General features: G+C 52.8%; 1 protein-coding gene across 2 annotated transcripts in view; it reads left to right on the forward strand.

Annotated features, from left to right (window-relative positions):
* IGHMBP2 (immunoglobulin mu DNA binding protein 2) overlaps positions 1-13,441 on the forward strand; it is a 29,228-nt gene that overhangs the window by 1,060 nt on the left and 14,727 nt on the right. For both annotated transcript variants that reach the window (XM_082058183.1, XM_082058182.1), the window contains exons 2-7: positions 415-584; positions 872-1,064; positions 1,775-1,872; positions 7,824-7,987; positions 8,659-8,859; positions 11,815-11,962. In XM_082058183.1, coding sequence (XP_081914309.1) covers positions 415-584; positions 872-1,064; positions 1,775-1,872; positions 7,824-7,987; positions 8,659-8,859; positions 11,815-11,962 — 974 coding nt within the window. The remainder of the gene's footprint in view (positions 1-414; positions 585-871; positions 1,065-1,774; positions 1,873-7,823; positions 7,988-8,658; positions 8,860-11,814; positions 11,963-13,441) is intronic.

The raw sequence follows: 13,441 nt of genomic DNA on the forward strand, positions 1-13,441 counted from the left end.
CGGGGGTTTGTCTGAGATTAGCACACCTTCACCTGAAAAATGGCTCATCTTCCATTTTAGCACTTACATGTGACAGGGGAAAATCCAGGTTGTTCTCTCCCAGGTCATGGGATGTGGGTAACCGGGCAGGTCCTTCCTCTTCACCCCCAGGCAGGAGAGGGTAAATCACAGAGAAACGGGTGTTACCTCTGCTCCAGGCTCCACGAACATCGCCCCGTTTCCCCAAACAGGCCTGTGGAAGCTGATCCAGTTACATCACCACAAAGTGATCACATAGCCAACAGTTCAACAAGCTGGTGTCTGCCATCATTCCCGGCTTCTTTTCCATCTCTCCCCCATCTTTTTTGTCACCTGAAGCTTTGAATCTCAGCCTCAGTCCAAGCAAATGGTGTTCATGCTGGTGTGTGTTCCCAGGGCATGGCAGGAGAGCGTCTCCCTGAAGGAGCTGCAGCGCAGAGGGGTCTGCTTGCTCAAACTCCAGCCTGCCAGCCAGAGAACCGGCCTCTACGGGCGGCTGCTCGTGACGTTTCAGCCCAGAAAATGCGACTCGGACGCCGAGCTGCCCTACAACAGCTTCGGGCCTGGTGAGTGACGTTCCTGTCCGTGCAAAGCGGGTAAACAAGAGCTGGCTAATGTCGTCTTCTTGACATCTTTGTGTTGTAACGTTTGTAAAGATGCAAAAAAATGGGAGAAAAGGTTTCTCCTGTGGTGCAGGCGTGACACAGTCTGCCCGTGGCAGGAACACGGTGCCAGAGCTGCGGCCGGTCCTGCTGCCGGCGCTGGGCTGCACTGCGTGGCTGCTCTCCCCAGAACTGCTGCTTCTCAACAGGTTTGCCCCACCTCACGCTCTCTCTTGTAACTTCTCTTGCAGGGGACATCGTGGGCCTTTACGATTCAGCTGACCGCGGGGACCCGCTCTCCACCGGCATCGTGACACGTGTCACCTCCAGAGCAGTGACCGTGGCCTTCGAGGACTCTGGGGACAACGTGCTGAGCCTGGACCGCGAGAGCTCATACCGCCTGCTGAAGCTGGCCAACGACGTCACCTACAACCGGCTGAAGAAGTAAGGACTGCAGGGTTGCAGCTCACCTCGGGAGCACAAAAGCCAGTAGAAAATTGCCACATTTATTCTGGAAAAACTCTTCTGAGCCAGATCTGAGTCTGCTTCCCTGGGCTTTGTTTCTCTCCTTTCCCATCTTGTTCTTGTGACTCCTCTGGCAGCTCCACTTCAGGGAGGTACCCACCTTTTGAGGGTGCCTTTCTTTTTCTGCTGACTGCCAAGGAACCCATACAGAGATCTCTCAATTGGACGTGTTGTGCTGCATATCACAACAGCCTGAATTTATCTACCCTAGTGGGTGGTGTGGTCCTGCCTGTCCCTCTTCCTCTCCACCCCTCGTCCCATGCTCAGCTGCTCTCTTGGTCCTGTTTGGTATCCCCTCTGGTACTCACTGGGTTCTGTGTCAAGCCTTTTCCACCCTGGCAGGAGAATTCAATAGCTCTTTGCTGAATTAATGTGCTGAAAAGGCCCGGCACAAGGTCTGACCGTATCACACTGGAGTAATCGTGGGAAGTGGAAGTCTGGCCAGCACAAGGGATGTGTGAGGGTGGGGGATGCAGCAATTTGACAGAATTAGCCTATTGTGGAGTAACGCTTTTCAGCTTTGAGGAGTTTAATCTGCGCCCGCAGTCTCCTGCCGCAGGGCCCCGAGGCACACAGGATCTCCGAAGGAATTCCCGCTGTGCGTAACCTGCCTGTTTCCTTCTTCCCAGAGCTCTCCACACGCTGAAGCAGTATCGCGGGGGTCCGGCCTCCCAGCTCATCGACGTCCTCTTCTTTTCTGCCGAGCCAAGCGCATTCAGCGAGACAAGTAAGGAAGCTTCTTTGTACGATTTTGTACCAGACTGATGGCAGGTTCTTTCTAGAGAAATTTTCTGCAGTTTAAGGTCAGAGCCCCTCAACCTTCAGCGTCAAGCACATGCACTGAGCCTCCTGCTGGTTTTAGTCTGCCTGGGTATGTGCAGCTGAGAGTTCTGCAGGGGTAGAGCTTCGTCAGATGGTCTGATGAGAGCAGCAATGTTGCTGCTCCTGTGCAGGTTTTAAGCAAAGAAATGGAATGTTCCTGTGGGGAAATGGCAGGAAATCTTTGCTTTGTAGGGCGATCAGCGAAGCCTGAGGTTCCCTACGCACAGGTAAGGGCTCTGCACTCTGTCCCTGCCCAGCTCAGGGATGTTCATCGCTTCAGATGTCACCTCTGACAGAGGCAAAGAGCTGGAGCCCTGGGCCATGGCCGTGCAGGCCTTTCCTGCACTGTGCTCCTCTCCCAGCCCCGTCTCGGGGGCTGCCCAGCTGAGGCCCTTGTCATCACCATCATTAGCTGGCTAATGCTCCCTTTCTCAGAGTGTACAAGTAAAGCTGAATTCTGCCAGAAAAGAGGCAGGATTTGTGATGGGGGAATCTGCACACATTCATGAGTCTGAAACTGTTTAGTTTATGAGGCATTTCTGGTTTGCTTCCTGCCTCAATCCCATCCATAAATAAACTTCAAAGATCAGAAACTGCCAGCTCAGCTTCTGTATTGAAAATCCAATAACTCTGCCTCCCTGGGCATGAGGTGACTGTAGAACTACTGCAGCTTCAAACAGCATGGGAAGACTTGTATTTTTATTTTTACAACCCAATTGTTTTCAGCCAAGCAGGAGATGCACAGGCTGCTTTGGTTTCATCAAATACTTAAAACCTCACAACTTGTTTACCAACAGCTGTCAAAAAATTGCATACAAGAAGAACCCCTTTCACTTGGATATTTTTTGATGCAAGTCTTTGAAAAAATGAAAGATGAAATGACACAGCTTACCCTTTCGGAAATCGTGGGGAAACCAAATGAATGTCGTCCCTTGGCAGAAGGGAAATAGCAGCTGGGCTGGGAAACTCAGGGAGTGAAGGCAGAGGGTTCAGAGCCACTCTCCCTTCCCCTCGGCACCCCTGCAGGCAACTCTGCTGATCAAACACACCAAGGATGGAGACTTAATGTTAGTGTGAGTCATATCTCCATCGTTCTAAGCACAGAGTTTAGCACAAATCAACCCGCTCAGCCTTTTGGCTACCTCAGGACCTTGGGGCACTCAGATTTTTAATATTAGAGAAAAGAATTACATTTTAATGAACTAACTTTTGTAGCAGCTTCAACTCTGCATTTCCCCTGTGGTAGCAGAACTGTTTCTCTAATGAAGAAAAATTCATTTTCACCAAATTGCTCAGATGTGCCCAGAGGTGAATTTCACCTCTCGCAGCACCGAGAATACTGATTGATAGAACCATTCAGCCGCAGGCAGAGGAGGTGCAATAGGAGAGGGCAGCAGATCACCTGAGAATGGCAAAACACCATTGGCAGGGTGGAAAGGCCTTCCGTGACCTTCTCAACTTATAGCTCCTCTCTCCCCAGCTGGAGAGAAGTGATACTGGCCACGAATTAAATAATAATGACTTTAAGTAGGTCCTGCAAGGTGCCTTGAGCTGCCCGTCTCAGGTGAGTGAGGGGGAGGGCACCCAGCAGCTGGCTGGGTGAATCCTGGCTCAGACACGCATGTGGTGGGACACGCAGCTCCTTGGGTGCCCACGCATCGCAGGACATGGCAGTGTGTCCCTGCACACAGAACAGAAACCCACAGATGTGTTGGCTGGCTGCAGAACGCAGCAAGTGTTTCCCAGGTACGTGCTCTGACATGGAAGGACAGAAAAATCTCGCAGCGTTTCAGGCTGCTGCTCCTCCTTCCATGACCAAGCACCTCTGAGCCTGGTTTCTTAGGGAGATGCTTCCCTGCATCTGTCTCATCCATTATCTGATTCCAGACAAGCCCGTCAGGAGTCTCGGAGTTAATAAGTTCTGTACATCTCATAAAACTGGCTGTCTAGACACACATCTGTATCAGCGCCGTTCCAGGGTGCAGTGTCACCTCCACTTCAACCAGAAGCCCAGAAAGCCAGGGCTAGAAGAAGACCCTATAAACACCCACCCAGAGAAAAAGCTGGTGCTGACAGCAGAGGAAGGCCCAGAGCAGATGAGATCCATACCTAGAGGGGAAGCATTTTGTACAAACTGTGGGGAAGAACCAAATCACCAGGAGACCGAGAAGCAGGAGGGTCAGTGGGAACCACAAGCACCTGCTCAGTGCACGGATGTGCGAGGGTGTTCTCACAAGGGCAGAAGAGGCTCCGGCATGTGATAAGTGCAGCAGCAGCAATCTAACTTTTAAATGTGGGGAAAAAATTTGAAGCCTCATTTTTCAAGCATGGGAATCTCAGGGGTTTTAGGTGGGTTCACATACTACTGTGCCTTTTCATAAATCATGTAGGGACTTGATATTGAATTGGTGAGAAACTGGTCAGGAGGTGCCAGTGCTACGAGGGTGGGAGCTGAAAGGGCAAGAGAGGGACAGCGAGTCTGGGGGGGCTTCGTGTCCCCAGGAGCGCAGCTGTAGGTGCCCCGGCTGCAGCACACGGTGCAGAACTGAAACACGGAACACTCACCGTAACACCGAACAACGCAAGATGCGGTTCCTCCACCCAGCAGCAGAGCTAACAGAGTCCCAACACCATCCCCTGCTCCACTGGTGGCTGTTTCCCACCATGGAACCTTGGAACCTGGAGAAAAAAGGGAAAAGCATCTGGTTTTGTTTTCTGAAAGGGTGGTTACACAGGGTCTCTTTGGGGCATAGCCAAATAGAGGGATATTAGCCTCGGGGCCAACTGGCAAACAGCTTTTAGTTGCTTATTTTTTGTTGTGCTGCACTGTGATCTTCTCAGGAGCCGATCACAGCTGCCCGGGTTACCGTGGGAGCGCAGGCTGCCACACACCAGGCCTGGAGAATCCAAATGACAGCCTGTGTCATCCCAGCAGGGCGCCCAGATCCAGTTGCCAACCAGTTAGCTTGACAAGGCGTCTGATAAAGCCAATGGCAACATGGTTTTGAGGTCGTTAGTGGCTGCTGGTGTCTGACCAGCACACGATACTGGGTTACTAAAAACAACATTGATATCACAGGAGGGTGATAATGACAGAAACCATTCCGTGCCCGTTTGCCCAGCTCCTGACGACTGGCAGGGTCCCTGCTGTGCTGATTTGCTCACGGTGTGAGGAAAATCCTGCTCACTGCTGGGGGATGAATCCCTCCCCGTGGGAACAGGCACAGGATGACTCCCACCAGAACTGTGTCCTGTCCTAAGCATGTTTCTGGGGAGCGGGCCTGTGCGAGATGTCAGTAATTGGGGAAAAAATGCAACTCCAAATAAATATCCTTGGCATAACACAGAAACACTAGACAGGCTGTGGGAAGTAACCTATGGAGCAGCCAAGAGGAGGCTGTGAAGGTGTCGCCAGTGGGTGGGTGGGATCTGCAGCTGAGAACAGGACTGGTCCCCACCACAGAGCATCTCCAGCCCTCACCTTGCTGCCTCCTGACAGGTACCGAGCAGGAGGAGCAGCTTTCCAAAGGCAAACTGAACTGCACAGGGTTTCTGCTCTTGTCAGACTCTCTGGGAAGCAAAACCCAGAAGCCCAGCCCTAAGAATCGCTCTGCTTGGCTCTTCCCTTCAGCCTGCGCTCCTGGCCAGACACAGTCAGAGCTTCCAGACCTCCCCCAGTAAACCTCACCCAGTAAACCCTTCCCTGCTCACAGTGTGCACACAGGGCCCCTGCGCCCACACCTTGTGGTGGATGTATAGAGGCTTGGCTTGCCAGCAGAGGCCAGCATTGCTCTGCTTGCTGGACGGACACATTCCCTTTTCTTGCAGCAGTCAGGTTGTGCGTTCTGGCAGGTACAGCCCTGTGCACATCACTGACACGGCTCTCCCCGTGTGCCTGGTGCGGGACCCCCATGCCCAGCCGCTGGCTCACCTGGAGCACAAGAGGCATGGCTTGGAGCTGATTACACCCATTGCTGTAAAAAAACACAGGAAGAGAGGCATGGCTTGGAGCTGATTATACCCATTGCTGTAAAAAGACACGTGAAAAGAGAGAGGAGGAAGGAAAAAAGCCCAGTGGAGCGGCAGGGATGTCCCCAGCGGAAGGTGACCCAGGCAGAGCACTGGGGAGCTCAACCAAAACTTCCTTGGCCTCGTGGCACGTGTCTGGTGAGCATGACAAGGCGCTTGCAAAAAATCTCTAATGCTCCTTGTCCCTGTGCGCTGTGACACCTCACGTCAGAGGCCACGAGGAGACCCTGGGCAGGGCAGGGGCAGAGCTGGTCCCTGGAGCACCTGTGCCACTTCCAAACTGGGGCTTCCGCAGAGCCCTCGGCCCGCCCTGCTGGGCCGCGTAAGCTGCATTTCTTCAGGTGAGCATCCCCAGAGCCCAGCTGGTGGATGGACAGAGTTGAGGAGCCCCAGCATCCCGGGAAGGCTCCGTCCTCCTCCTCAGCCCCGCGTGCCCAGGCAGAGCCACGTTCCCAGCCTGCCCACACAGCAGCTCTTGGCAGAGGGATTGAAAGGGAAGAGGGGGTGCGAGCGTGTGAAGAAAAGCCAGTTTCTGATCTCATTCCTTGAGGAAGGAAATATCAATGACTCCTACGTCCCGGCTGTTCCCCATTGTGGGAAATGCCTTCCAGTTTTTAAGCTCTTCTTTCTTTTTCCCCAGCCCATGGAATGCTTCCCAGTCCTCTCTTAGTGGTTAGCACACCAGCTCAGCAATCACAAGCAAAGCAAGAGGCAGGGTAACGGGAAGAAGGCATCCTTAGTCCCGATTCATTCTTGCTCACCAAGCACCTTTGTAACACCCATTATTTGTTTAACCCAGAGACCTCACTTGGTCGTGCTGCTTCAAAACTCAGTGCCAGAGGCCACGTGGGAGCTGCACGAGTTCACCTGCCTCAAACCGGGAGAAACTTCCCCACTTGTAACCACACTCAGTGCAAGGACAGAGAGAAAACACATGATACCCAACAGGGAACGGTGCCCAGAGATCTGTCTTATATAAGCTTCTGTGGGAACATTATTTTCGGTAAACCTCAGTCTAATGAGTCATCATCTCTGCTGTAATTAACTTCCATAATGAACAAGGAGATTAGCAGCAGGATTATGGGGGATGACAATAAATATGGGTTTAAATTAGATAAAAAGGTAAAAAAAGCAGCTCGTGAGAACTCAAGTCTTCTGCAGCGAAACCAATTCAGTAATGCAGTTTGCGTATTCTTTTGCCTTTTTGCCTTTCTGATCACTAAAGCCCAAACTAATTTGAGTGTTCGTCATATATATTTTGCCAGTTTGTATTTTTTCCTGCCTTCCTTTTCAGTCATTGTTGAACAACACAGAGCTGCTCTTTTGTGCTCACAGGTGCTGGAGGTTTCCCTGCTGCTTTTTCACTAGAGCAGTGTTGGGTTTGTTGACTGCAATGGGAGCGATTCGTTTGCAGCATCCCCTAGTTCCTCCTTGAAGGCTTACTGGATGTGCTGGCGCACCTTTAAAATAAACCCAGAGCACCCTCCACACCCAGGGCATCCCACAATGGGTGTTACAGCAAGGAAATGCCTCTTTAAATGCTGGAAAGTTCCAGAACAGGCTGGCTGTGTTCACAACTGATCGCCTGTTCCCTATGAACAGCAGGGTGGGAGAGAGCGGGGGATGCCACGGGTGCAGGGTGGGCAGCCGGTTCATTTTGAAAGCATCACAAGCTGCATTTTTACCCATCGGGGCTCTTTTAGCCCCCCAGGCCATACACAGTGTGCCTTCCTCCCCAGGAACGTTCTCTCGTTATCAAATGTGTGGCTCTGAGCGAGCACCCGGGCAGGGCTGAGCTCCCAGTGAGATCTCCTCCTGTCTCCGCAGAGCCCCTGCAGTTTTTCAACCCCTCGCTGGACGCCTCGCAGAGGGAAGCCGTGTCCTTTGCGCTGGCACAGAGGGAGCTCGCCATCATCCACGGGCCCCCTGGCACCGGCAAGACCACGACGCTGGTGGAGATCATCCTGCAAGCTGTGCAGCAGGGCCTCAAGGTGAGTGGTGGTGGCGGGACGGGAGCGGCAGGGATCACCTTGGCTTGGTTTGCAAACCCATGGGGCTCCACAGCAGCTGGAGCAGACCCAGCTGTGCTACACGGCAGGGTCCAGCTTGGCTTGCGTGGACCAGGGAGTTTTCCCATCAGCTGAAATTAGGGACAAGTAGAAGCTCCAAAGCTCAGGGCTGCTGTTTGTAGAAGACCCTGCATCTCTAGGGATGCAGGTCCTGCTGATGATCAAAAGCTCCTTTATCTTCTAGCTTGAACCGACTTCTATACAGAACGTTTAAGTTCACAACTTGTGGCCTAAGCAAACTTAGTTATTTATGCTAAGCAAGTTCTATATAAGCATTTTTTAAGCAAGTTCTATAAGGAGCAGTATACCAAATAGTTCAATAAGCTAAGACAGTCTGTTTCCTGTCATTTGGAGCAAACCAGAGGAATTGGAGGTCTGTGTGCAGTTCTAGGGCTGCAGCATCCTTGGCATAACAGCACTCATGCTTCAGAGCAGGGCGGGAGTTGCCTTTGGTGACTGGAGGCTGCGGAGATGTCAGAGGCTCATTCCCCATAGATAAGTTTGTTCTTGCTCTCTGTCTTCCTGCTCGGACACGGTTTCTCCAGCGCTTTGCTGTGCGTGGCAGTGCTGAGCCCTGGCTTTCTCCCGTGCAGGTCCTGTGCTGTGCCCCCTCCAACGTGGCCGTGGACAACCTGGTGGAGCGGCTGGCGGGGCAGGGCGCGCGCGTGCTGCGGCTGGGCCACCCCGCGCGCCTGCTGCCGCACATCCAGCGGCACTGCCTGGACGCCGTGCTGGCCCGCGGCGACGGCGCGCGCATCGTGGCGGACATCAGGAGCGACATCGACCAGGCCGTCGTACGTGTCCCCGCCAGGTGCCCGGGGGGGTTCCCAGCTCTCTAGATCACTGCGCAGGCGAGCTGCTTGTCTCCAAAAGTAATGACCAACTCTGCTGCTTCTTGGGGGTCCTTAGAGGACAATCACTGCAGCCGGGTGCTGGGGGTTGTCCCAGAATGGGTGGCTAGAGGCAGCTCACGGTGACTAGTCCTGGTGTGAGCCAGGTTCAACCTGACATTTGTGGGTTCAGGGCACCACAGGGATGTTCCCGGTCCAGACCCAACCACATACAAATGGGGTGGAATATTGGTGGGCGGGAGCCTCTCTGTGGTGGGTCAGGAGCAGAAAGGCCACTTCAGGGGAGAGGAAAGGAAAACCAGCTTAGTGCAGGGACTACTGCTGATGGCCAGAGATGTGTGTGGCCTGGATTCGTACCATTTACTCTGGGAGACATTTAAGTGGCCTTGGAGGGAAGGAGCTGGGGTGCAAGCCCGGCGGTTCTAGAAAGGGAGAAGGCATCTCAGAGAGAACCGCTGCGGTGACCCGCCCCCAGCAGAACCCCTGCTTGCCGAATTCCTCATCGTGGCTGCTGCGTGGGGAGCTGCTGCAGTGCCCTGCTCTCCAGATAACATGTCTGGCATTGTTCGTGCAATCAGCTTCACCAGAGAGCAACATTCACATCATTAATTCACTTCCTAACGAGAAGTCTGGCTGTCCTGACACTCCCTCCCACTCTCAGGCACCTCAAGCAGAAAGCAGAGCACACTGTAAAAATGCATCCTTAATTTTCTCTTTCACAACCTAATTTTCCTCAATTTGATTTACGGAGCAGCTCTTTTACTTGAGATGGTAGGTTTTGGTACTAATTAGATTCTTTTTCCCTGCCCGTTCTGGGGGCACGTTGTCCAGCAGCCAGTTTGCAGCCATATCCAGCTCGAGAGAGCTCCTGTCTCCATCAGAGGTGCAGGGGGGCATCTTCACACCCCTGCATGTATTGGCCAAGTCCATTGTCCTGCCCATTTTTAAAAGACACAGACCAAACATGGTTTTCAGCTCCACAAACGTTCCTTTCTTTGGGAGGAGGTTTTTTCCACCACTGATTTCCCATAGTAGAAGAGGAATTTGGGAGAAATCAGAGCCTTCAGAACTGACAGGTCCTGGCCCACCTTTCCCTCATCCTGCCTCAGTTTCTCCCCTGCAATGTCCCCTTTTTGCCCCCATAACAATTTCTTCCTTTGTCTGCTCCACATTTTGACTCTTCTCACCCCTCTCCTTCAGCACTACCCCCAGCCACAGCAGAACTAATAATGCAAATGAAAACCCACATTCCCTTTGCACATTTTCTACCCCTTTGTGTCTCCATCCCTCACCTGTTCAGGCTTCAGCCCCCAAAGTACCTGATAAAGAAGGGTGGTGCAGAGCAGGGTCCATCCCCGTCCCCAGACAGGTCACAGCAACAAGGCAGACAGCTGAGGGGCTGCACTAAACCCAGGTCCCAAACCCTGCAGGAGCAAGGTCTGGCCTTAAATGCAGCTCCCAGACCAATGGGTGGGTGGGCGGGGTGACCTGCCCAAACGAGGCAGGTCAGGACAATTAGAGCCCTAACGAGGGGTGAGTGACACCCAGGCTTACAGGGTGTCAAGCACCATCTTTGGGGTCAAGTGACAGTGCAGTGTCACCTCTGGGCTGGGCTCCCTGGATGTCAACAGCCAACACCAGAGAACAGCTGCTGCTTTTAATTTATTAACCAGGTCTTCTTTGCAGGACAGACATGAAACTCAGCCCTACTGGCCCTGGCAGTTTTACCCACTCGTCTTCCTCTGGTTGTAGCAGAGAGGAAGTCGATGCTAATCTGCTTCGTCCCGTCAGCTCCGTGAATGTCAGGGCGGGCACCCACCCTGTCCTTTCACATGGAGCTAAGGGAAAGACACCTGTGCCATCATGTTACCTGCGTATCTGCCTGCGATCCCTCCCCTGTCGCTCCTGAGCCCATCAGCCAGCTTTGACTGCCCTTGACAGACACACAGAGGTGTCACAGGTGTTAAATACCTACAAGTTGAACCACAACAGGTAGCTGAGTAGAGGAGTGAGACACATGAATGTCCTTCCTGGGGAAAACATGAGCTAAGCCGCATTAGACGCTGGAGAATCCATCCATAGAGAGGATGATCATAGGAACCAGCAGCTCTTACTGTTCTGGCTGTTTACAAAAGCTGCTGTCTGCAGCCTTTCCAGCCTTCTCAAGCCATCAGCCTTACCTCCAAACAAATAATGCAAGTTTCCCCCTCAAGGTGACTCGCAGTGACAATAGCCTGGCTCTTGTCTTGTAGCTGCTGGGCTGTAGCTGGGGAAGTGCTGGCAACCAGTGCTGATGATGTGATGTGTTAGATACATTCAATAGGCGTTGCTAAAATAAGGCATGAGCGTGTCTAGATATTGCTCTGAATCATTTACAGCAACTCAGAGACGCCCTTTTCAAACCACAAAGCTGCTGTGGCTGGACACAGCGCGCTGAACTCGGGGACCCTCCTGCTGCAAGGGCAGGTGGAGCCAGAGGGCCCCCGTGTCCCCTGAGCCGTGGAGCAGAGAGACACGGGTGGTTCCTCACCCAGCAATGGCACAACACCCCGCTTCCCATTACGCCTCATCACCATTATAATTGTATATAGTGTAATTATCCATCACTCCCTGCTTCGTGCCCAGATGCTTCGACTGGCGCATGGACTTGGCCATTGTGTTGGTGCGGTTCATCTTTGCATAGACAGAAATGCTCTTTGTGCTTCAAGCAGCGTGGCTTGTGGAAGGGCCCTTCTGGGAAAAGGCACCAAGGTTTTGTGGGGCTGATCGTGGTGAGCCGATGACTCATGGTGACATTGAGAAGCCATGCTGTGTGCAGGGTCTGGGGCTGTCTGAGAAGCTGAGCATATCCCTAGGGCTGGAAACAGTTTGTTCTACCTCAATATTTCTGTTTTATAGGCAAAAACCAAAAAGGCTCAAGACAAGGGGGAGCGGAGCCATTTGCTGAGTGAGATTAAGGTGCTGAGGAAGGAGCTGAAGGAGCGGGAGGACGCCGCGATGGCCGCGGCCCTGACCCACGCCAGCGTTGTCCTCGCCACGAACACAGGTGCGCGATCCTCTCCTGCTTTTCCCCTCACCGGCCAGGCTCAGCTGGAGGCCCTGTGCTCGCCGCCAGCATCCTGCGCGTAGGAAGCGATACCCCTGCCATGGAAGGGCAGCACGGGTGCTCAAAGCTTAACACGTGCTAAAGTGCATTTTTAGATCAGATGTATAATTCCCCTGGGCCAACTTGTAGTCTCCAGATTTGGTTGCTCAGGGATTATTTTCTGAAGGGAAACATCAATAGTTTTAGGTCATAAAAAAGAACCTCACGGGGCATTCACAAGTCACTGGTGTGAAGGGTAAATATAAATCCTTCCAGTGCATTATTTGCTGGGAATTGGCCTCTCATTTCTTTTAAGTTTCCCTCAAAGAATGGGGAGGTTTCCTTTTTCCAGTAGAACTGGTGGTTTGTGCTGCCCGTGGTGCTGAGCAGATGTGATTTTGCCTGGGACTCTGGGGCTTGTGGTGGTGGTGGACAACCCAGGGCTGTGGATTTGGTGTTCTCCTCAGCTAAGCAATCTCGGTGTTGTGTGAAATCACGCAGTCTGATGGAGCTGTTGTTCCTGCAGGCCGGAGCGCTCTGCTGCTCTGCTGCTCTGCTGCTCTGTTGCTCTGTTGCCAGGTTCAGCAGAGAGAGGATTTAATCCTGGCAGCGCACAGGGACACCAGTGACCTTTAGCTAATGGCAGTTCGATAAAGCTCAAGCCGAGCTCCAGGGCTGGAAGGGAAGAGCACCAGCTGCACTCACATTGGTACAGGTTGTTTTAGATAGAGCCTTTCCACTTAGTTCTGTTCCTTCCACCTTCAGCGCAAAATCACAAAAGTCACGTTCAAGCTCTATGCCCCTTGTTAGCGAAGGTGATTCGTATAGGCTGGAAAAAATGTTTTAAAGGAAAACAGGGTGTCTCGGTTGACAAACTGTGACATCTGACCTGACGCAAAGCGGGAGAGGCAGCAGGATTTGCAGCAGCGAAGCAGAATCGCCCCCATCAGAGCTGCCTGCAGAGCTACACAGCAACAGCGCAGGAGCTTTTGAAAGAGCATTTCTGCAAACGCTGTGAATAAAATCTCCTTGTCTGGCCTGCTGGCTTCCTAATCCTCCTCTCCTCCTGCTGCATCCCTTTTTCTGATGAATTGCAGTGGTATTTTTAATGCCTCTGAAATTCACGGTTCTGCCCAATGTGTGGATCGATATCGGTTCGTGTCTGGATTGCTGTGTAAGGGCTGTTTGGCTGACATTACAAGCGGATGTCTGATTTAACAAAACAGCCCTTGCCATGGCTGTCTGGTTACAATCTCCGGGGCTTTCCCTTTGCCCTTTGTGGCGCAGAAGGACAGGGCAGCGCAGCCGGGCTCGGAGGAGCCGGCTCTCAGCCGCTCTTTCCCTCTTGCGTGTCCCTCGGTGTGTCAGGCGAGGCGAAGCTCAGAATTCGGCTTTGGTTGGAGGGTTTTCTTTGCGTTGGAGGGCAGAAGGAAAGTGGGT

This window comes from Streptopelia decaocto (genome assembly GCF_964273445.1).
Source record: "Streptopelia decaocto genome assembly, chromosome: 7".
NCBI classification, from domain to species: domain Eukaryota; kingdom Metazoa; phylum Chordata; class Aves; order Columbiformes; family Columbidae; genus Streptopelia; species Streptopelia decaocto.